Raw genomic sequence first — 23828 nt, forward strand, 5'->3', positions numbered from 1 at the left:
TAGGGTAGTTAATGTCTTGTACACGGGAAGAGCTTAATAAATGCTGACAGAACAAACACCTTGTTTATCCAGCTTAATCATCTGCCTTATCCATGAGACTTGGCTCTACTGTTTTTGCTTTTCAGAGATAGAATCTCTCCAAAGGATGTCAATTCACTGCCATTGAGGGGACTTTTCAGGGTCTGTTGGGCACAATTTTCAAAGAGGTATTCCATAAATTTGAATTTAGAATATTTGATAAGGCCAGGAAATAAAATTGATATGGACACTTGATATCATTTTATGCTTTCAATGAGAAATTCTTAAGTAGAAATTTATCTTATTAATACCTGAGGTAGCTCTGCATTATAAAAAGACTTTGGAGGTCAGGTGCGGTGGTGCATGCCTGTAATCCCATGACTCTGGAGGCTGAGGAAGGAGGATCAAAAATTTGACACCAGCCTCAGCAATTTAGTAAATTTAGTAAGATCCTGTTACAAGGAAAAAAAAAAAAAAAAAAAAAAGGTTGCTGGGATGGAGCTCAGTGGTAAAAAAAAAAGAAAGAAAAGAAAAGAAAAGAAAAGAAGAAAAAAGACTGGAAATAACCAGATTACCTTTTGAAATTTTTTGTCATCATGTTTCTTTTGGATGGAGTTATAAGATTCAAATATATAGAAATATATAGCCATACAATGTCATCTTACATGTTTTCCCCTTAGTGAAGTAGTGGGGAAATTAAGCTGGAGATTGTCAGTGTTCCATAAGTATCTTATAATCCTTAGAGGAAGGCAACATATAGCTGCTTTAAATAATGTTTGGTTTTAGTGTTCCTAAATGGTGTAAATGTGATATTTACAATAGTGAATTGTGGTTTAAGAGTTAACATGGAGAAAAAAAAAAAAAAAAAAGAGTTAACATGGAGATTTTTCTTATTGAAGCACATGGGATACAAATTTTACAATGTCTAATTTTGATTTAAAATGGTATCATCCACTAGATCATTCAAAAGTGTTTTGATTTATCTTTTTATCTACCATTCTACTAGGATGAACAGAAATCTGGAGGTCCTTATTTATTGATTGATTGATTGATTTTAATTTTTGGAATCAGGGCTTGAACCCAGGGGTGCTCAACCACTGAATCATATCCCCAACCCTTTTTAATATTTTATTTAGAGACAGGGTCTTGCTGAATTGCTTAGGGCCTCACTGAGTTGCTGAGGCTGACTTTAAACTCATGATCCTCCTGCCTCAGCCTCCCCAGCTGCTGGAATTACAGGTATGTACCCCTGCGCCCAGCTCTGGAGGCTCTTATTTTTAATTCAATACAAATTAACAGTCATAGCCTCTAAGTATGTGAACAAGAAAAGCAGCAATGGCTTCTGTAAGTCATTTTCTTGAAGGTCTCTCAAGATGGAGATGATAATGATGAGCCAAAATAAACCTTTCCTCTTCAAAAAAAAAAAAAAAAAAAAAAAAAAAAGATAGTGAAAGCTACAGTTGAGAATGTGTGTTCACTTACATTACTAAAAAGTTGCAATAGATGATACATTTCATTTATCAAATTATACATTGCAAAATTTTTGTTGAAGAAACTTATAGCAAAAATATTTGTTCTCAGTTTCATTTACAGCTAGCAGGAAACACTGCCATTAGATTTCCAAGCACTAATCCTGCTTGCCAAAGCTGATGTAAGTATATTAACCCATTAGATAATTAATTCCACATGAGTCCTGTGAGTGGCATGGTCAGAAGGGAGGTGTTTTGTTTTAATCAGATTTATCATTAGACTCTAAGCTTCTAGACAGAGACTGATATGAGACTGATGTCTGCAAAAAATATAGAGGCCATGATGGGGACTTGCAAATACCACTGTTGGTGGTAAGTGTGACCCAGGTCTCCTTTGTGATTCACTCCAGAACAGGAGCCCTCCCCCTCTGTGTTCCATGAATTTGCCCCAACCCCCAAAACATGATTTTCTCTCTTTACTCTTCTCTAGGGTTCTGACTTTCCAGGTTCTTCAACACAACACAGTTACTCAGTGTTCATAGTGTGTCAGATTCCATGCTAAGCATTTTATCCACAGGGTCTCAGTGATCAGTCCCATTTTACAGAGGGAGAACTGAACACAGAGCTGGGACTTGGGCCCTGATTAGTTTGACTATTACACTGGTGTCCAAATTGTTATGTTCTGTCAGACTCCCAGCTGTGCCAATTGCTTGGAGCCACCATTGATGTAGGACTTGGGTTCTAAGGTCAGGAAATGAGTGTGCAGTCAATTACTCTTGCAAATCCCTTGTATAGCCCATTAGGTAAGGGACAAGGTCTCTCTCAGGACTGTTGAGACGCTGAAGGTCCAAGAGATCCTGTGTTCCACCATGGCTCTGGGCTTTGTGCCCCTGGGTAGAATGATCCACTTAACTGATGTGAGTCATTCCTCCCTTCTATAGGTCACATCACCTGTCTATGCCCCATATTTTCATCTGTAAAACATGGAGGCTGTCACTCCTAATTCTGAGGTCTAGTCTCCAACCATTTTTCCATCATTCAAAACATTTAATTCTAGTAGTAGGCCTGTGGTCTGTGAGACCATGGGCAAAAAATATAGATGGAGGGTCACATGCCCTAAAAGATATCTAAATATTAAGAGTCATTGCTGGACCCCACGTGCATGTATGGCTACACGGCTGGTGTTAGCCTACATCACATACAACCAGAAAAGTGAGAAGTTATACTCCACTTATTTATGATGTGTCAGAATGCATTCTACTGTCATGTAAAACTAATTAGAACAAATTTTTAAAAATAATCATTTTGGGGCATGGTGGTACATGCCTGTATTCTCAGCTACTTGGGAGGTCAAGGCATAAAGATCCAAGTTCAAGATCAACCCTGGAACTTAGGCCCTATCTCAAAATAAAAATAAATAAAAATGAAAAAGGGCTGGGGATGTAACTCAGTGGTAGAGTGCCCCTGAGTTCAATCCCCAATCCTGCAAAATAATAATAATATATATACATATGCTTTATATATATATATGTATATAATCAAATAAACAAAAATAAAAAATAAGCACTGTAAGTCAAGCTAATACTAAAATTCTTGTCCTCCTACTTTGACATACATACCTTATTGTGATGTGGCAGGCCAGATTGTTTTTTATCTTTAAAATTCAAAGTTTTTAGTATATTCATAAAATTATACAATTGTCACCACTATTTAGTATTTCAATCACTCCAGGAAGAATCCTCATGCCCATTAGCAGTCGCTCCCCATTCCCACTCCTGGGCAACCGCTAATCCACTTTCTGTCTCTATGGATTTGCTTGTTCTGAACATTTCATATCAGTGAAATCATATAATAAGTGACCTTTTGTGTCTAGCTCTTTTACCTAGCTTAACAGTTTCAAAGTTTCTTCTGTGTTGTAGCATGTATTAACCCTTCATTCATCTTTCTGGCCTAATCATATTCCATTATATGGGTAACCATTTTTTGAGTATCCATCTACCAGGTGAGGGACAGTGTTTATTTCCACTTTTTGGTTATTATAAATAATGCTGCTGTGAACATTCATGTACAGTTTGTGCGTGGACACACATTTCCAGTTCTCAGATAAGTGCTTACGAATAGAATTTCTGAGTCATAGGTTTGTTTGACCTTTTGAGGTACTGCAAGGGTTATTTTCCAAAGAGGCTGCATCATTTCACATCCCAGCAGCAATGCACAGTGTATGAACTTTGCAATTTCTCCATATTCTCACCTACACTTGTTATTGACTGTTGTGAGTGTGTGTGTATGGTACTGGGGACTGAACCCAGGGCTCACACATGCCAGGCAAGAACTACATCCCCAGCCTTATTTGTTTATTTAGTGCTGGGGATTGAATCCAGGGATATTTATCCCTGAGCTACACCTTCAGCCCTTATTTACTTATTTTCTTTCTCTTTCTTTCTTTCTTTCTTTCTTTCTTTCTTTCTTTCTTTCTTTCTTTCTTTCTTTCTTTCTTTCTTTTCTCTCTCTCTCTCTCTCTCTCTCTCTCTCTCTCTCTCTCTCTCTCTCTCTCTCTCTCTCTTCATTTATTTCTTTTGAGACAGGGTGGCAGTTGCAAAGGCTGACCTCCAACTTGTGTTCCTTTTGCATCTGGCTCCCGAGTAGCTGGAAAATTCTCTTTTTTAAAGCTTTTATTATAGCCATCCTAAAGCATATAAAGGGATAAAGACCAGGTTTTGAATTTAGAATGTTGGGCTCTTGGGAGTTTCGTGATGGAGTTTAGTGGTCCTGTCCCTTGCCTGACCCATAAAAACTCTTGTGTGCGAGTATGTGGGTATTTCCAAGTTCTGTTCAGATTCTCCACTAGCAGACACCCCTTGTCCACCTTTCAGGTCTTAGTGTGCATAGCAGTCACGTATTCTGCCCCTGCAAGGATAGAACTGGAAATGAGCTCTGGAAGCAGGCCACTGGGACAGGGAATTCCAGGTCTCAAGTGCCTAAGAGATGTTTTGGAAAAGGAGTGTAGGAACTCTGGATGCATATCTGTGGACCCTGTGGACTTCTCACTCATGGAGAGGGGCATAGCTGGAACTGGGATGGAGAGGGTCTCTAAATCACAGGACCTTGGTATATACTTATTAAAAATTGTAAAATATCACAGAATTTACCATTTTAACCATTTTAAGTGTAAAATTGAATGATATTAAGTAATCTAATTGTCATGCAATTATTACCATCATTGGTTTCAGAACACCCCCCCCCGCCGCCCCCAACTGCTGGGGATTGAATGCAGGGCCCCATGCATGCTAAGCTTGGACTTTAACATTGAGCTACTCTCAGCCTCAGAACTTTTTAATCATTCAAACTTAAACTCTATATCCCTTAAACAATAGCTCCCCATTCTCCCTTCTACTTTAGGAATCTCCTGTAAGTGAAATCCTGTGATATTTGTTGTTTTGTGCTGGCTTGTTTCTTGACAAACGTTTTGGCCAAATCTAAGGTAAGCATTGGGCAGAGAAAGTCTGAACCACTTCATTGACTGGCTGAGGTATACTTCATGTGTCAAATGCATCCAGGATAGCAAAGAGGCATGGATTTGAGCACATTATCACATATCTTTGCTCTTCTGGCCTACTAGAATCAAACAATCCTAACAACCACCTGTTAGGCATCCACAGAACCCTTCAAGAACTCACAGGCACCACTCTTTGGCACAGCACAGAGCATCACTGACTGACCATAGCATATGTTCTTAATTGCTCCCTGGGCTGTGGCTGTGTCTCTCTTACTTCTGTCTTTTCGTATGCTATTCCTTCTGCCTGGAAGACCCCACTTTCTCTTCTGCCTGAAGATAGGATACAATTCAGAGGTAGTATCACCTCTCACACTGCTATGGGGAACACCTGCCTCCCTCCTAGTCTCCAGAAACTGGGTACATTCACACACAGTAGCCAGTTGCAGAAACTTCTATGGTAGGGACTGTTCATGTTTATGTCACTCATTCCATCTTTGTTGCTTCCATTCTCTTGTTCATTTGTCTCATACTGCTGTTTTCTTTTCTTTTTTTCTTTTTTTTTTAAATTGTCAGTGAACCTTTATTTTATTTATTTATAAATTCAGTGCTGAGAACTGAATCCAGTGCCTCATGCATGCTAGGCAAGCGCTCTACCCCTGAGCCACAACTCCAGCCTTGGTTTCTTTTTCATGTCTGCTTTTTTCTCCACATGCTCTTCAGTTTCTGTGGCCTGGCTCCTTCCTCAGGCTCTGTTCCTGCTTCACAGAAATCCAGCCTTACACATGGTGGAGATGGAGAGCAGGCTGTGCCTGACTCCGAGTTACTCTATTTTGTAAAGTGGTAGTTTGCCCTGAGTTACTCCATTCTCTCTCTCTCTCTCTCTCTCTCTCTCTCTCTCTCTCTTTTTTTTTTTTTTTTCATGGTGCTGGGGATTGAACCTAGGGCTTCACACATCATGCTAGGTAAGTGCTTTACCACTGAGCTACATCCCCAGCCCTGAGTTACTTCATTTTGAGTACAAGTGCCAAGGTAAGATGACTCTACACTTTGTATAAGTAAATAACCACCATTAGGGCTGAAAAGGTAGCTTGCCTAGCAAGTATGGCACCTGGATTCAATTCCCAGTGCCATCTGCACAGCACAATCATAAGGCACAAACTGATAAATTAATTGTGTTAATAAAAATGACCACCTGTAGCTGGGTGTGGTGGCACATTCCTGTAATCCCAGTGGCTCAGGAGGCTGAGGCAGGAGGATGGTGAGTTCAAAGCCAGCAATTTAGCCAGACACTGTCACAAAACAAAATATTAAAAGGACTGGGGATGTGGCTCAGTGGTGAAGCATCCCCTGAGTTCAATCCCTGTTACCCACCCCCCCAAAAAAAATTTAAATCACAAACACATAGACAAATGGGAGTATCAAATCCATATAAAAAAATCAGACCTGTGAGCTTATCAAATATACCATACCACCAATGAAGTAACCCCTTCACCTGGAACATAAAAGGAGAAGACCCCAAGACTATAGCGGCACACTATGCCTCAGGTGAATGAGTCACAAGTTCCCCTTGAGTCACAAGGTCAAATCTCCAAAATTTTGGACTCTTCCTGGTCTTCAGCTCAGTTTGATCTCCCTGCTTGATGTGGCCTATTCTGAAACTGCAGGTTGTTTTGAAATGCCTCCCACCTGTAGCTCTGCTCACTGATGGAGTTCTTTGGCTGGTTGGTTCCTAACCTTATCTGACCACCTGCAGAGACTCTTGCATTTATGCCAGCTTTTGGTCTTTGCTGTCCTCCTGAACCCCATGGCCCCATCATTCTTTCCTTAGCCTTTTTGTTACTTGTATCTATTATTGTGTGTGTGATGAATGTTAAAAATATTAGCAATTAAGATTGGGATAAAAGAACCTGTGATTGCCTGGATTATGACTACCAAGTGACATGTGAGTAGTTGGTGAATTGCAACCTCCGAAGGTGATGTAACTTGTGAATGTGTTGTTACTGAATAAATTCTGACGTGATAGACGCAAACATGTTTGGGCTAGGTTAGTGGCTCAGTTCTCAGAGTCATGCAGCCGGCCTTGGCACTGATTCTAGCTCTGTAAATCATGTCCTAGTGAAAGGATGGTGGCAGCTGGTCAGCTGTCCATCCCTGATGCAAGCAGCTCTGGCCAGGTGGACTAACACATCCTCTAGAGAGTCTGTGTGTGAGGCAGTTCTAAGGAAGGGAATTTAGGTGGAGCCCATAGAGATGGGGTCTTTAAGAACATCCCTCACTCCCTGTATGTGCCTCAGTATGCTGCTCCTCTGGTGACATCCTTCTTTACCTAAACACGTTCTATTCTGGAACATCCTTATGAACACACACATGCAAGAAATGCCCCAAACTGAATCTGTTGCTACATGGCAGCTTGCTGGGTTTCTTGCATCTCCTCTTTCATGTTCTTCAAATTCCTGCTTAGTTCTTCTCTTAAATTACCTTGAAATTTTGTGAGACCAAAACTTTTCTTGAAGTTTCTCTCATTGTATGTTGCTGAGTCTCCTCTGTCCCAGCTTGCAGCTGCACTGGATCCTGGCTGCTATCATTGTGAATGATTGATTTTTTTTTTTTTTTTTTTTTTTTTTTGGTTCCTTTAGGGATTCTTTGGGGCATCTTCCTAGAATTGCTGAGAGAACCTGTTGTTAACATAGATCAAACATGTTTGTGTCTTTTCATAACAATGAATTCCCAGGCTACACCACTTTTATCAGTGGCAGTTCACTGAAGACATGTGGGTCACCTGGTAGTCATAAGCCGGGCAATCACAAGTTCTTTGTTTTTTTGGTACCAGGGATTGAACCCAGGAGCACTTAACTACTGAGCCACATCCCTAGCCCCCCCCCCCCCCCTTTTTTTTTTGTTTTATCTTGAGATAGGGTCTCACTAAGTGACTTAGGGCCTCACTAAGTTGCTGAACCTGGCTGTGAATTTGTGATCCTCCTGCCTCAACCTCCTAAACTGCTGGGATTACAGGCATGTGCTACCTTGCCCAGCATGGGCTCTTTTATTACAATTTCAATTTCTATTATCAATAACACTCAAGTCACACATCACGATTTACACACTTCTGTGTGTGTGTGTGTGTGTGTGTGTGTGACAGAAAGGCTAGGAAAGGGTTAAGGTAGCCACGAGGGTTTAGAGGGCTGAACAGAGGGCAAAGGCAGAGAACAGATGTGAATGCAGAGTCACTGTAGGTGGTCAGATAAGATTAGAATCAGCCAAAGAACTTGTTGGGGGTGGGGCAGTGGCAGAGCTGTCAAAGAGCAGCAACTTATTCTAGGCCAAGGTCCAGAGGGAGGGCAGGCTTACTTTGTCAGCTTGAGATGTCAGTTTAGAGTGGGAACCCACACTCTGCTAAAGCCCAAGGACAGAGATTTGGAGGTTGGTCACTATAGTGATTTGCCAGACGAGGCTTATGATGAGTACTCATGATGGAACTCCCTTGCCAATGAGCCCCAGGTAGGGTCAGGGTGCTGCTGTGTCCAGTCTGGGGGCTCCTTCTTTTATGCACCTTAAAGGGGGCGGTGTTATTTGGTGGTCTAGTGTGTGTGTGTGTTTGGTACCAGGAACTCAACCCAAGGGTGCTTAATCACTGAGCCACATCCTCAGCCTTTTTTGTTTTATTTTGAGACAGGGTCTTGTCAAGTTGCTGAAGCTGGCTTTGAATTGGGATTCTTCTGCCTCAGCCTTTCTAGTAGCTGGGAATACAGGATTGTACCACCATACCCAGCTTCCAGGCCGTTTCTAGTAATCCCTATAGTATGGGAATTTGTTGTTCTTTAAAAGTGTTTTTCTCAACTCTCTGACCTTCAATATTCTTTTTATTTGTTGCAGTGCTGGGAATATTACCCAGGCTTCACACATGCTAATCATGTGCTTTAACCCTGAGCTACGTCCCTAATCCTCAATATCCCTTTTGATGTATCTCTGAAATGATTGTTCTTTCTTGAGTATTGGATAATTCGATTTCCTGCCCAAAATTTATAATTATTTCAAATTAATGTATAATTGTACACATTATTTTAAAAATTCTCGTTCTATTTTCTACGTGTGTGTGTGTGTGTGTGTGTGCGTGTGTGTGTGTTACTGTGGATCAAATAGAGTTCCACACATCTTTTTTCTAATTTCTTTATTCCTTTTCCTTTGTGGTGCCAAGAATAGAACCCAGGGCCTTGTATATGCTAGGGAGGCCCTTTACCATGGAGCTTTTACACTTTATCCCAAGTCCCTCCTTTTTCTTGACTGTTGAGGTTTGAATGTGGTACCAGTCATTTATCTATTTTCCTCAGAACCATTCTGGGTCCTTCTCCAGCTCTGTTTTGTATTGCAGGGGAGCAACTCCTGCTCACTACCCTTTGGGAACTCCCTTGCCAATGAACCCCAGCTAGGTTTGACCAATAGCATTGGCAGCATATTGAAATGGGAAGGAAAGAAGCTAGGTGAGGGGCTGGGGTTGTGGCTCAGTGGTAGCATGCTTGCCTAGCACGCTGAGGCCCTAGATTCAGTCCTCAGCACCACATAAAAATAAAGGTATTGTGTCCACCTACAAGTAAAAATATATATTAAAAAAATGCTTCTTGCAAACAACTTAAAAAAAAAAAAAAAAGAAGCCAGGTGATTCTTTATTTCCTATAGTATTTCAGATGTCTCCTCTGCAGTTTTAGCACATTTGAAGCAATCCCTGCCCCAGAACCCCACCTCTGGCCAGATAGGGTGTCTGCTTACAGTTGTCACCAAGAGGCCAACCCCTGGGTTCTGGCCACACCCACCACCTCTTTTTATCCTTCTACGGCAACTTCCTGCAGTTGCTAACTCTGAGTGCCTTACCTTGCCTTGCTTCCTCTTTCAGATACCTCATCATTAAATTTAAATTCTCTCAACTAAATTACTTAGTGTGGGTTCAGTCTTCCTGACCAGACCATGACTGATACACGTTTTGCCAATACACTTCAGCAAACCAGCTTTTAAATTCATGCAGCAATTCTATTTTCTAAATTACTCACTTGTGATTTCACTTGGTGAGATTCTATAGCTTAGTCAGTGGCATGCTGGTAATTCACATTGCTGAGGGAAAACCAAAAAGCTCTGCTTTATAATATTTGCCAATTTCTGAGATGCATTTCTGCCACGGCCAATTTCAAGCTGTCAATGTACACAGAGCTAGGAAGAATCAGTTCTCAGGAAGAGGGTAGAAATGATTGAGAAGGCTTCAGAAAATGGTTAAAAATGATCACATCTTGAAATTGAAAAGTTTAAATGTCCCCAAAATATAACACTCCATCAGCTTTATTGTTAAATTAAGTAATCAAAAAAATCATTTCTAAACTGGACATGGTGGCACATGCCTATACTCCGAGCTACTCAGGAGGTTGAGGTAGGAAGTTCACTTGAGTTCCCAAGTTGGAGGATAGCCTGGGTAATATAACAAGACCCTGTCTCAAAAAAGAAAAAAGAAAAACACACACACACACACACATATTTCTTTAAAAAATACCTGTTAGAGGGTTGGTTAAATAAGTTCAGTGGAAGAGCACTTGCCTGGCATGTGTGAGGCCCCAGGTTCAATCTGTACTACTGCAGAGAAAAAAAATTCCCAGTGCTATGGACTGAATTGTGCTCCCCTCACCTAAATGGGTATGTTGAAGATCCAACTCTCAATGTGACTGTATTTGGAGATAGGGTTTTATGGAGGTAATAAGGTTAAATGAGGCCATAAGAATAAGATTCTAATAGGACTGGTGGCCTTATAAGCAGAGGAAGAGAGGTGCTTGCCTAGCCTAAGCCAGGCCTTGGGTTTCATTCCCAGTGAAACATACACACACAAAAACAAAGTCCAAATTATAGCTAATAATCAAGTAACTTCAAAAGCAAAATCCCAAAAAAAAAAAAAAAAAAAAAAAAAAAATCCTTTAATAAATTAAAGTGAGAAATCATGTATAACAGGGAGATACATGTAACTTTAATATTTGCTATGGGTCCCTAAATGGAAATGCCCCTCAGGTCTATTCCCCTGGGGGACAGGCATATAGAGCACCACCCTGGAGAAGGCTGTGTTCCAGTGAGGACCAAGAGGAGGAGAGCTCAGGATCTGTTTGAACTTCCTAGTGTTGTGGTTGGTGCTGAGCACCAACACCTATTTTCCTCCTCTGGCTTTAGAAATATTTGCTCCAAAACTTACTTACTTATTTATTTATTTATTTTTAGTACCAGGGATTAAACCCAGTTAGTCTTAACCACTGAGCCACATTTTTTATTTAGAGATAGGGTCTTGCTAAGTTGTTAAGTCTGGCTTTGAACTCGTGATCTTACTGCCTCAGCCTTTCAAGTCACTGGGATTATAGGCATGCACCACCATGCCCCGCTGCCCCCAAACTTTTAAGTTTATGAAGAGTCCCAACCTCTCACTTAGGAGAAACTATGCAAACTACAGCTATGAGTAATGACTTTTCACTCATCAGACTGGCAAAGGTGAAAAGCCACTAAGTTGGCAAGGAGGAGGGAGAGGGGCAACCTTGTTCTTGGGAGTGGAAAATGATACAATCTGTAAGAAGGGCACCTTGGCAGTGTTTATAAAACCTAAAGTTGCATATATCTTCTACCTCAGCAATTTTATTTTAATGTATCCTACAGACATATTGTTCATGGGAACAAAAGCTGTTCATCAGACAATAGCAAAAGATGAGGAAAATGTAACTGTCCTTTAATAGGGGACTGGATTTATACCCTCTGACTCAAATGCACAAAGTACAACACAGCAGGGAAAACCCTGCCTCTCCTCTGCATCCTTCACAGAGTATCACAGGACCTCCATCAGCTGCTCAAAGCAGTAAGGGTTTAACATCTGGCAATCTGATAGGCAAGAAATGGCACAATCTTGTCTTGTTACTGGGGCTGATATCACAAGCTCTTCTGATTCTTACTCTGATACTGTGAAGAAGACAGGGACAAAACCCTGCTGCTTCACACTAGGGAAAGTGGAGTCCTCAGATCTAACAGTGGCTACCAGCTAATTTACTGTGCCATGTGTCCTACAAAAACTATTCTTTATATTACTTCTAACCTTCCCGATAATGCTGCAAGGTAGTTTCTTCTTTTTCTTCTTTGGCACCAGGGATTGGACCTAGAGGAGCTTAACCACTGAACCACATCTCCAACCCTTTTTATTTTTTACTTTGAGACAGTATCTCACCAAGTTGCTTAGGGCTTCACTAAGTTGCTAAGGCTGGCTTTGAACTTGTTTCCTACTGCCTCAGCTCCCAGGCAGCTAGGATTACAGGTGTGCACCCACAGGCCCAGCAAGGTAGTTATTTCTATCCTCATTTTACAGAAAAGAAAAGTGGGGGCCAGAGACAGTCTGACTTGCCAAGGCCATACAGCTGGTACCAGGGATCTGAAGCACTCAAGAACTGAATCAGTGCCCCTGCCACTTCAGCAGCTTCCTCTCTTTCTTCCTAAAGGCCAGGCAGGAAGATGCTGGTGTCAGCAGGAAGCACGAAGGTCCACCCAGTCCCACACATGCAGGGAGGCATCGCTTGCTGCTGATAACAAAGTCCTGGGTTTGCAGGGGTGCCAGGTATGGGTGGTGACTTGTGGAGCAGTGTCCATCTTGTTTTCATTGAGGAAGATGTGACCTCTGTGAGTGAAGAGAGGTTCCACCTGGATCCCCATTCCATCCCAAGATGTGACATCATAGACCTGAACTGTCCCATCAAAACCTGAGAAAAAGATAGAAAAGAGAATCAACTCTGAATCTCTAAAACCCTTATTTGCCTGATGGCACCAAAACAGCCTAAGGATGAGTTCTCACACAGTAACAAGACACTTAAAAGCTAACCACTGGGAATATGACCTTTGCCCCAGTGCTGTCCAAGGATGTTTCCTGAGCATGTTGCCATCATAATCTGTGGTTCACCTGTTATGGACCAGGTCCAGGACTGATCCTGGACGTGTCCTATCTCTTAATCCTCACAACCATTTGAAGTACTATTATTTTCCCCAAGAAATGGAGGCTTAAGAGTCTATCAAACCTTTCTAACTTGTCCCAAATTCCAATCTCCCCCATGCTTGTCCCTCTCAGCAGATGGCCTTGTCTCCTACTTGAAGGAAGAAGCAGAAGCTTTTAGAGAGGAACACTTTCATGTCCCCCACAATCGAACTACATCTATACTCACCCCATCCTGCTGTCTTCCTGTGCCCTCCACAGAGCCTGGTTCTTTTCTTTGGCTCTTTATGGGTCCTGGACCTTTCTTTCCTGTGTTCTCTGCTTTTCTTTCAACCCCTTCCCCTCTCAGTGGAACCTCCCCATTGCATCTATTGCCCTCATCCCATACTCCATGAAACTAGAGTACAGCAGGCCCAGGAACCTGACCTGGCTGTCTTCCACAACTCAAGACACAAGTAGGCTGAGAAGCATCCTTGAACTCCTGTCCCCTTTCTGGTGCAGCCTCATGACTGTCCCAGCATTTTACTCTGCACTTCTCTCAACTGACCAGAAACCTGAATCCAAGCCGGCTTGCAGAGGCTGCTGCTTGTGCATGGAAGTTTACAGGCCAGGGCAGGGAAGGCCTGCCACTGGGGAACCTGGAGAGTTCATTTGGATTCTCCTGGGCAACTTCTAACTTTTGAAGCCAGAGTCTTTTGGAACCAGATTTATTGTGGGGCTGCAGTTTTCTTTCTGAGCACTCTAGCATCCTCAGGAAAAGAGAGAGCTAACAACAGATGTGAGAGGCTGTTCAGCAGTACCTGAAATGGCTAAGCAGTTGTCCAGGCCTGGGGCCCATGACACTCGCAGTAGCTCTGGGTTGGGGCTAGGTGTGGACACTGGGCACTGGACCGAACTAATAGGATGGCAGAGATCCCGGGTGTCAAGGAGACGGAGCTGCCCCTCTGAGCCAAGGCTTGCAATGCAGGACCCTGGGCCTTGGCCCATGCCCCTAACTTCTGCACACCATCTCTCTCCACCAGACCCAAGGTTGGGGCTGATATTCTCCAATGGTGCCCACTTCTGGCGGGTATCAACAATCCCCAGATGACCAGAGGTGCAGCAAAAAGCAAAGATGTCTGCATCCAGGACCTGTAGGCTACTCAGCTCCTCACTGTCACTGATGCCTGGAAGACCAAAGGCAAAGAAGAGTCAGATAGGCCTGGCAATTTGGCAGGGCTTGCTAGTCACACTAGTCCTAAGCAGAAGGAATCATTCTCCTCCTTTCACTCATCTTGCCATAGTCTGCTCCACTGGGCAGTTGCTGGTCTCTGGGACTGTCTCTCCCCACCCCAGAATGGAAGCCCTTCAAGGCCAGGGCCTGCCTCTTATTTAGCATGTTTCTCCAGCATACAGAATGGATGGTTTGCATTAAGTTTCAAATGTGCTGAGATAGGCTAAGGGCCAGATGTTGGCCAAAGGAGCCAGCAATGAGTGAACCACTAAAGTACCTGAGCTATACATGACCTTCTGGGATTCCAGATCCACAATCTTCAGGTCACTAAGCCGTGACCCATGGAGGACTCCAGGAGCCACTGAGGAGAAGACAGCCACCCTAGGCCAGAAGTTCCCCTGTTTTTCAGGCACAGCAATGGTGCTGACAGGCTTAATGACATCTAGGAGGAAAAGGGATTAAGCGAAAGCCCAGAATGATAATGAAGATTTTGAAAAATTACATGGCTCAGGCTAGTCAGCCATCTTATCCATAACATTTAGAAGGTCAAGGAAGAAAGGGAAACTGGGTACAGTGGCATATACCTGTTATCCCAGCAACTTGGAAGGCTGAGGTAAGAGGATCATAAGTTTGAGGCTAGCCTTGGCAACTTAGGGAGACCTTGTCTCAAAATAAAACATGAAAAAGGAAGAAAGAGAACTGACAGCGTGAGAACGTTGAGACATAAACAATTGGTTATATTTACATTTTTGAAATTGTCAGAATCACTTTAATTTCTTTATAACTTATCATATGAATTATTTTTGCAAATGGAAGATAATGAGTCATTGTAGTCATCTTAAAACTCCACAATCAGCTCTTGCTTTTTATAGTTTGGTGGAGAACAAATAGAGGAAAAGGAATGAACATTCACTACTAATGTCACTTACACCTTTGGTGAAAAGTAACAGAGTTCATGAGCTAGTATTATTTCCTCAAAAATATACCATGACCTGAGAAGCAACTTGTTAAAATCTAGCAACTAAAGGTTACACTGTAGATATTATTGACTTAATATGTAAATTAGACAATAAGAAAGCCCACATTTTAAAAAATGCAACAAAGACACACTAGGCCTCAAGTAGAAACAACTTTTAGTTTTATTTGTTTCCACCTGCTTGGTTAGCAGGCCAGTTCTCTTCTCTGCATTCTGTATCATTTGATGCTTCTCTTTTTTTTTCTTGTAGTATTGGGGATTGAACCCAGGGATACTCTACCACTGAGTGACATCCCCAGCCCTTTTTACTTTGAGACAGGGTCTTGCTAAGTTGCAGAGGCTGGTCTTGAATTTGAAATACTCTTGCCTCAGCCTATTGAGTAGCTGGGATTATAAGTATGTACCATTGTGTCTTTTTTTTTTTTTTTTTTTTTTTTTCCTGGTACTGGGATTGAACCCAGGGCTTAGCACATGCTAAGCAAGCTCTCTACCACTGAGCCATAGCCCAACCCTGTTCCCACATTCTCTGAAGAAAATGAAGAGCTGTATATTTTTTCAATTCTGAAGGAGAGTTATAAATCAGAATGATGAGGGCAGAATAGATATGAGGAGGATAATCATCAAGCAAATGTGTGGCTGTGAGTTCCCTCATGATGGTTCCCACAAAAGACATGCAGAGGGACCCATCTGAGCTGGGTTAGTACTTAGCAGGCACTCCAGTACTGCTCCCAGGGCCCACAGGCCTCAGTGCATTTAGTCTAGACTGGTTGAACCTAACTGTTCCCATCACAGGAGCTGTGGGGGTTTGCAGAAGACAAAACAGCAGGGCCTTAGGGCCAGAGTTTGTCTCTGGGGAGTGCTGATGAGGCTGCAGTTCAAGCCACCCAGCCAGAGTCTGTCTGACTCTCCTGGCCATTTGATGTGACCCCTTCTTCCCCTTCCACAGACTCAGAGGAGTCCAGAAGCAATTCTCCCAGGACCTGCTGCTCTGAGTCAGGGGATGGTTCTCAGAGCAGCAGGATGATCTCTCCTCTCTGGGAGGAAGGTCTATTTCAAAGACTCAGTGGAAAACAAAGGCTTGAGGGCCTCCTGACTGGAAAACTGCTCTATAATTATAGTAAGAAAGAAAGTACAAGGGGCTGGGGGTGTCGCTCTGTGGGAAGTGCTAGCCTAGCATGCACCAAGCCTTGGTTTCCATCCCATGAGGCCACCTGCTCCAGTCAGTGGTACAGTGACCTCTCCTAGGAAATCTACAGCAAATTCACCAAACTAGCCCCCAATTGAAAAGACAAAGTACTACAAATGAAGGCAAGACAGTGAAGCACCTCCAAGAACTTGGAAGTAAAAGATAGGTTGTCTCTGAGAATTATACCAAAACAGAAAGCATCACAGCAGAGGCAGGCAAAGGCATCTGAGGAATCCGAATAGTTCCCAGCCCTGCAATCCTGAGCAAGTGTTATAATACATGTAAAGGAAAGTGGTGTCCATGAGAGGGGGCTGTTCATCAGACTGAATATTTTCTTTCCTTCCTTCCTCCCTCCCTCCCTCCCTCCCTCCCTCCCTCCCTCCCTCCCTCCCTCCCTCCCTCCCTCCCTCCCTCCTTCCTTCCTTCCTTCCTTCCTTCCTTCCTTCCTTCCTTCCTTCCTTCCTTCCTTCCTTCCTTCCTTCCTCCCTTCCTCCCTCCCTCCCTTCCTCTCTCCCTTCCTCCTTCCCTCCTCTCTTCCTTTTTTATTTGGGTACTGGAGACTTAACCCAGGGGCACCTAATCACTGAGTCACAACCCCAGTTCTTTTTATTTTTTATTTTAAGATAGGGTCTTGCTAAGTTGCTTAGGGCCTCATTATGTTGCCAAGGCTGGTCTCAAACTTGTGATCCTCCTGTCTCAGCCTCCCAGGTTGCTGGGATTACAGGAGTGTGCCACCATGCCGGGTTGTATATTTCAGTTTCAAGGGGAAGGAGCAAGTGACATTCAGTTAAAACCCTTAGACACGGTATTCATCCAATTCAGTGGTTTCTACAGCCCCAGAACCAAAAGAAGAGGTTGTGGCTCCAGGGGCGTGGACAGCAAAGGGCCCAGACAGCAATGTCTTCACAAGTTGTCTCTTATGAAAAAGCAATTTGGAAATCTCAGAGCTGATTTCTCATGTTCTTATTATGTTTATCATGCCAACTCTGATTAGGCTGTGTCTTTTCTAGGCAAAGCTAGTTATTAAACAGAATATTCCACAGAATATTTTAGTGATAAATGGTTTTTCATTATAAACTAATAAAATTGCATGGTGATATATACAGCAGCCTTGTGAGTCTAGTGACCACTGCCTCTATTAGCTTTGTTCTGAATGTGCTCACAATATCAGCCATGGGGCTATGGGTCAACAGCAGACCTTGGAAAATTTACAAGATAACATGAAGGCTTCTAGAAAAATAGCTGACAAGTTTTCCCTCAGTTCTGGAATATTCTGCACTAATATCTAGAGGATGATGACTCTGACCTTCTATACACATGTGAGTGTCAGAACAAGCCCCCTTGGGCTATTAGCTCTCCTAGGTCTGGGCTACATGTTCTATGAGACACCAGTACTCAAGCACTATCAAATGGTTAGTAAGATGCCCTTCTCTCTTGTCTTTAAACCCTTGCTGCCCCATCCAGACTATTTTGGGGAAAAGATACAAAAAACAATTCTAAGTTATTGGCATAAGAACAGACACATAAGTCAATGGTACAAAACTCAGAGTCAAGAACTAAATCCTTGTATTTATGGGTAATTGATTTTCAACAAAGGTGCCATGGCAAATTAATGGAGAAAGGATGGACTTTTCAACAATTAGTGTGGGAACAACTAGAAATCCACATGCAAAAAAGAACCACTTAGACCCTTACCTCACACAATACACAGAAATTAACTAAAAATGGATCATAGATTCAAATTTTGGACCTAATAACAAAACTTTTGGCAAAAAATATAGGAGAAAAATTTATGAATTAGGTAAATACTCCTTAGCTATGAAGAAATAGCTCAGTCTCTAAAAAAAAAAAAAAAAAAAAAAAAAAGGATAAACTGAACCTCATCAAAATTTAAAGCTTTTATGCTTCAAAGGACACCTTGAAAAGACAAGCAACAGACTTTGAGACAATATTAGCAAAGTATATCCAGCGAAGAATTTGTATCCGAATATACGAAGACCTTCTGCAACTCAATAAAGACCAACAACCCAATAAAAAATAGGCCAAAGACCTTAATAGGCATTTCACAAAATATATGAATGGTTAATAAGCACATGAAAATACACTCAACATTATTAGTCATTATGGAAATGCAGAGGAAAATCACAATGACATAATCCCACCCATTAGAATATCTTTCACAAAAAAGACAGGGGTGGGGAATGAGTGCTTGCCTAGCTTTTGTGAGGCCCTGGGTTCAATCCCTAGCACCCCACCACACATACACACAAAAAGACAGTAACAAATGTTGATGAAGACATGGAAAAATGGGGCTTCTCATACTCTGTGGTGGGAATGTAAATAAAGCCATTTTGGAAAATTTTGTAAGTTTCCTTAAAAAAAAAAAAAAAAAAAAAGCAAACAAAATTTACCATATGACACAGGAATTTAATTCTTAAGTGCTACCCAAGAGAAATGAAAACATATGTCCACATGAAGATTTGTACATTAATGTTTTTAACTACATTATTCACAATAGCCAAAAATTGGATCCAGTAACTGGTGAATTGGTAGATAAAATTGATACATCCATATAGTGGAATACTATTCAGTCATAAAAAAGAACAAACTACTGACACATGCTATAAAATGGATGAACTTCAAAAGGATCATATTAAGAGAAAGATGCCAGACAAGAGACCACATGTATGATAACATTGATATGATATGTCCAGAAAAGACAAATCTATAATATGGGAATGGGGATTAAAAGTAAATGCCATGATGGATCTTACTGGGGTCATGAAAGTATTCTAAAACCAATTTATAGTGATGGCTGTAAAATGTGTTAAATTTACTAAAAGCATCACTGAACTGTACACTCAAAATGGGTGTATTCAATGACAGGTAAAATATACCTCAATAAAATTATTAAAAAAAATAAACCACTACAACTGCCAAGTAAGTGATACGAACAAGTAGAAACCATAGCATTGGACAGGTGAGAAGGAAAAGAATAAGGAAAGACCACAGGGCCAATGACCTTAGGAAGTAATGAACACAAGAGTGCTTTTCTGTAGCTATGAAGCCTGGGGAGGGACCAGCAGTCACCAGGCTACTTTTGGGAAGCTTCAAAATGAGGTAGCAGGGGGTGGGCACACTTTCATGCTGGTGAACATTGGAGGACAGATGGAGGTAACTGGATCAGGCCAGAGGGTGGCATGCTCTGGTAACTGCCTGACAGGGGACCTGCAAATCTCCACAGCTGGTGACTTCTCTGAGCAGGAGACTGGCCAGTCAACCTTGCTCATCAGCTATTTTCCTTCCCAGGGAACTAACAAGCTGTACAGAGAAGTAAGCTCTTTCTCTCTCCCATCCACCTCCAAGAGGAAAGCACTTCTGATTAGCCCTAATTCTGCCCTGGTCTCTGCCTTGCTTAATGGCTCTCTGGGCACTCCGCCTGTGGCTGAGTTGGGTAAACTCAATTCCTGGAGTAAGTTCAGGGAAGATTTGTTTGGGGCTTGTCTGCTATGTTGTGGTTGCTAATTTGTCTTTGTCTCCATGAAAGTAAATAATCTATTTTCTTGCCCCTAGCTCTGAGTCTACATATTTCCTGACTCAGACTAGGGGGCAGGAGTGTGTGTCACATACTTTGCGTAAACCTCAACCTTCACTCACCACTGTCTTCTGCAAACTGCCACACCCGCAGATAACAACCTGGAAGGCCACTGGTCACCAGCAACCTATTCAGGATAGACAGAAAATCTTAGTCGAGATAGTGGGGAGCTCCTCCACAAACCCCGCCAACTTTCACCTTTCCACTCCACATGGCTTGGGATCTGTCCATACCCCATAACACAAAATTGTACTGCAGGCTCAAGACCAGCCATCCTCACTTAACAGGTGAGCAGTTTGCTCTGCTTTAGGGACTGGCCTACAGCTCATAGAGAGCCATGAGACTGAGCCCAGGCTGTATCTAGAGAGGACACCAATGAAGAGCCTGAACAGACCACTGACCCACAGACTCTTAGCTTCCCCTAACTGAGCTAGTCATACCAACCATCAACCACCAGCTCTCTGCAAGATTAAGAGCATCCTTCTATCCTGTATCTCGTCCCTAGAGCAACTCCAGTGACCTGTTGGTTACATTAATCAAAACAGATGTGGAGATAATGGTTTTATATTCTAGATCTGTATGCACACTCACATGTCTGTGTGCAGTTAGAACAGAGGTGGCAATAAAGAAGCAGGACATCCCTGGGCATTTTCCATCATCCCATCCTGAAATGGAAGGTCTGGGTCACAGAACTGGCCATACCTGGTATCTGGCACATACTTTAGATCAAAGACAGATCCGTCTGAAAATCCTCCATGGCGCACTTTGAAATCTCTTTCTGGGAATAAGCCCTAAAATACAAATGGTTGGCCAATCAGATACAGTCTGCTCTTCAAAGGAACACTTCAGATGTTCTCTAGGTAAGGAGCTAGATCTCAGTCTGGCAGGAGGCCGAGGAAGTCACTCAGTTGGCGACAGATGCTTCTCCCTGCAGGGACTCAGGGTATTGCTATTTGTAAATGTGGGTCTCAGCTGCCTACACTACATCTTCCTTTTGTTCCTGCCCATCTCAACACACCTATGTTCTGAGTCTGGCTGTGTCTAACCAAACTTTATGCTCATAGCCATCAACTCTACTAATCTTTATGTTATGAAACCAAGGAAGGGAGAAAGGTGGCGGCCACAGAGGAAAGAGGAAAAGTCAGTGATGAGTTGGGAGGTAAATCAGGTCTCTCACCAAGGTTGAGATGTGAGCCCCTGGCTGAAGCTTGAGTGGGAAATGGGGGAGATCAAGCACACTGGGTAAGTAATTTTCACTGGGCAGAACAGGTCAGGCTGCCCTAGAGCTTCCCTAGCCTTAAGGGTTTGTGAGTACAAATGTCATTTTACTGAGCTTTACCTCTTGAAATTCTAATACAGTCAGTCTGGGAAGGGGCCCAGGAATTTGCATTTTAGCCAGCACCCCTAATACACCCCTAATACCTTGGATACAGGTGTCTTCAGGATACTGTGAGAAACAATGGGTTAGAGTTGCCTGGGATTCAGCCTCTCCTGGGCTTAATAACCTCTTTATAGGTTCCTGTCTACCTTGTCATCTATTCTAAACCTTCAACTTAACTACATGCCATGTTTACCCTGTAAGATAACTTGGTTTCTTATTTTATTAAAGAATTTAAGAGGGCTAAGGGTGTAGCTGAGAGGTAGAGCACTTGCCTAGCATGTACAAGGCTCTTGGTTCAATCCCCAGCACTGCATGCATGCATGCATGAATGAATGAATAAATACATAAACAAATAAACAAACAAATGTAAGACATTCAGAAACACATATTCTCGAATTCCTGCTTTTACATGGCCTTTCAGTTATTTAACTATAAGCCTCACCCCTTCTTTGTTTTATGAATATCACTGCCATTTTTGGGAAGCAGGCTCTTTTTCTATCACTGGAAGTTAGGATGATTTTTCCTGTTATTTCCTCACTCCTACATCTGTACTCTCTCCCTCTTTCAGAGATACTTCTCCACAGCTTGTAACTCTGCTAACACTTCTGGCTTTAGGAAATTCTCCCTCTTCAAGTGTGTTTCTGACTAGTTATTGCTCTGATTTCTTCCGTTACTGCATCTCCACTTCCTCCTCCATTTCAGTCTTTGGCCCTGACCACCATTAAAATGCTGTGGCAGAGGTCACCAAAAGCTTCCCAATCACCAATCTAATAAACTTCAGTCCTCACCTGAATGATTCTATACAAACATTACATAACTGTTGACTTTTTTTTTTTTTAAGAATTTAACCTTTATTTATTTGTTTTTATGTGGTGTTGAGGATCGAACCTAGGGCCTAACCTGTGCTAGGCAAGTGCTTTACCACTAAGCTACAACCCCAGTCCTATCAACTCTCTTGACATGTTCTCTTCTCTTGCATTCTGGCCTTTTCTGAGACTCTTCCTACATTAAAGATTGTTCTTAGTATTCCTTGTGGGTTCAGATTCCTATACCTATCCCTTTAACAGTGTCTCCTGGGGTTCTGTCCTTAGCTGTCTTCTCCTCTCCATCTTATATAGTACATATTCATTCTAGGCAATCTAAATTATTCTAAGGGCTTCAACTACTTTCCATACCCTAATAGCTTCCTAAATCTATTCTAGTAGCCTTCTGTAAATAACATAAAATTCTATATCACTTATCTCTGTTCATCCTTGCCTCCCTCTAGTAGACGATAAGGGTATGATCAGTGTATGTATGTGTGTGTGTGTCTCTCTCTCCAGCATCCAGGACAATACCTGATAGGTAACAGGAATTTTCAAGTGCTTAATAAATAAAAATCAACATATATACTTGACATTTATATTTCAAATTACCTGATTTTCCTTTACAGACAGTCTGAGAGGTAGTATCAGATGAAGAATCTCATTTTTTTTCAGGCTCTCATAGCCAGCAACAAAGACTCCTGGAAAAAAAAAGCACCTGTGACAAATCATTAGGAAGATTGTACACCATGGCTGGATCTATAAACTCCTGCCGAATCTCCCAAAGCAAGGACAAATTCCTTCACCATCAGTGTGCAGCCTTGTATGAGGGAATGGAGGATCTTAATAAAAGGAATGTAAGTGCTGATGGGGCACCAAATTTTAACAAGTGACCAAGAGGTCCTCAGGCCTCAGATGAGAAGGCTGGGTCCTTCTGGCTGAGCCCTGAATCTCAGCTTAAGAAATGATTCCATCTATTTTAGGGCCAGGAAAGTTTTATCACCTTTGTCACCAATCCATTCAAGGACTCGAGTGGCTCCTGAGAGGTCAAATGCATGGAAATCCTGGTACCTGCACAATAGGGACACAATCAGACGGTGCGTGGCACTGTACAGCTGACAAAGATAATAACAGAATTTGGTGGTTAGGGACCCGGCTCTGGAGTCAGGCAGACAAGGGACTGAGTTTTATTTCCCATCTGACACCCTGTGTGTCTGGGACTAGGCCAATCACCAGGCCCTTGAGCTTCGGTTTTCATCGGCGGAACTCCCAGGGCACCGAAATTTCCCAAAGTTGTAAAGATTCAATAAATTAATCTGTGTTCTGGGTTTAATTTAGAGGCTGGCGCGAAATAATTGGTCACCTTTGTTATAACTATCCTTCACAAGCACTGCTGCCCTTAACACACCACTGGCACGCGGAACGAGCCATTTTCCAGATAGCAAGGCCCAGAAGTCCTCCGCATCGACCCAGCCCGGTGTCCACAGCATACCAGGATTCCCTAGGTGCCTCCACCCGCACTCATCCACCCACGAGACGCATCTTAGGCCCAGGATCCGCTCCCAACCCCTCACGATTTACAAGCGCAAGGATTCCACAAGCCAGTCCTCCGCGGGATCCATGGCAACTGCCGCTTCCGGTACTCCACTTCCGCCTTCCAGGCCGGGCAGCTGCAGCCCTCGCGAGGAGAGGGCGTGGCCTCCCGGTAGC

At 42.5% G+C, this 23828-nt stretch overlaps 1 protein-coding gene across 2 annotated transcripts; it reads right to left on the minus strand.

The window, feature by feature from the left end:
• Window positions 1-11005: 11005 nt before the first annotated feature.
• On the minus strand, window positions 11006-23791 carry WDR73 (WD repeat domain 73). Of its 2 annotated transcripts, none has more exons than XM_079126838.1 (8): window positions 23700-23791; window positions 23122-23189; window positions 22731-22819; window positions 20637-20725; window positions 19997-20061; window positions 14455-14619; window positions 13765-14130; window positions 11006-12737 (listed from the first exon to the last, which is right to left on the minus strand). In XM_079126838.1, the coding sequence occupies exons 1-8, from the start codon at window positions 23738-23740 to the stop codon at window positions 12502-12504; spliced, it is 1119 nt and encodes a 372-aa protein (XP_078982964.1). In that variant the 5' UTR covers window positions 23741-23791; the 3' UTR covers window positions 11006-12501. The 2 variants fall into 2 exon arrangements, with proteins under 2 accessions (XP_078982964.1, XP_078982965.1); XM_079126839.1 differs by having other exon boundaries at window positions 11014-12737; window positions 20655-20725; window positions 23700-23772.
• Window positions 23792-23828: the final 37 nt, after the last annotated feature.

This window comes from Sciurus vulgaris (assembly GCF_902686455.1).
Source record: "Sciurus vulgaris genome assembly, chromosome: 2".
Lineage (NCBI taxonomy): Eukaryota > Metazoa > Chordata > Mammalia > Rodentia > Sciuridae > Sciurus > Sciurus vulgaris.

Coding starts and splice junctions, on each gene's coding strand:
- WDR73 (XM_079126838.1), bottom strand. CDS start 23,740: ATGGATCCCGCGGAGGACTGGCTTGTGGAATCCTTGCGCTT. Junction 20,726..22,730: donor TGTCTGTAAAGGAAAATCAG/GTAATTTGAAAT, acceptor TTTGTATTTTAG/GGCTTATTCCCAGAAAGAGA. Junction 12,738..13,764: donor CAACTGCTTAGCCATTTCAG/GTACTGCTGAAC, acceptor TCTTTTTCTCAG/GTTTTGATGGGACAGTTCAG.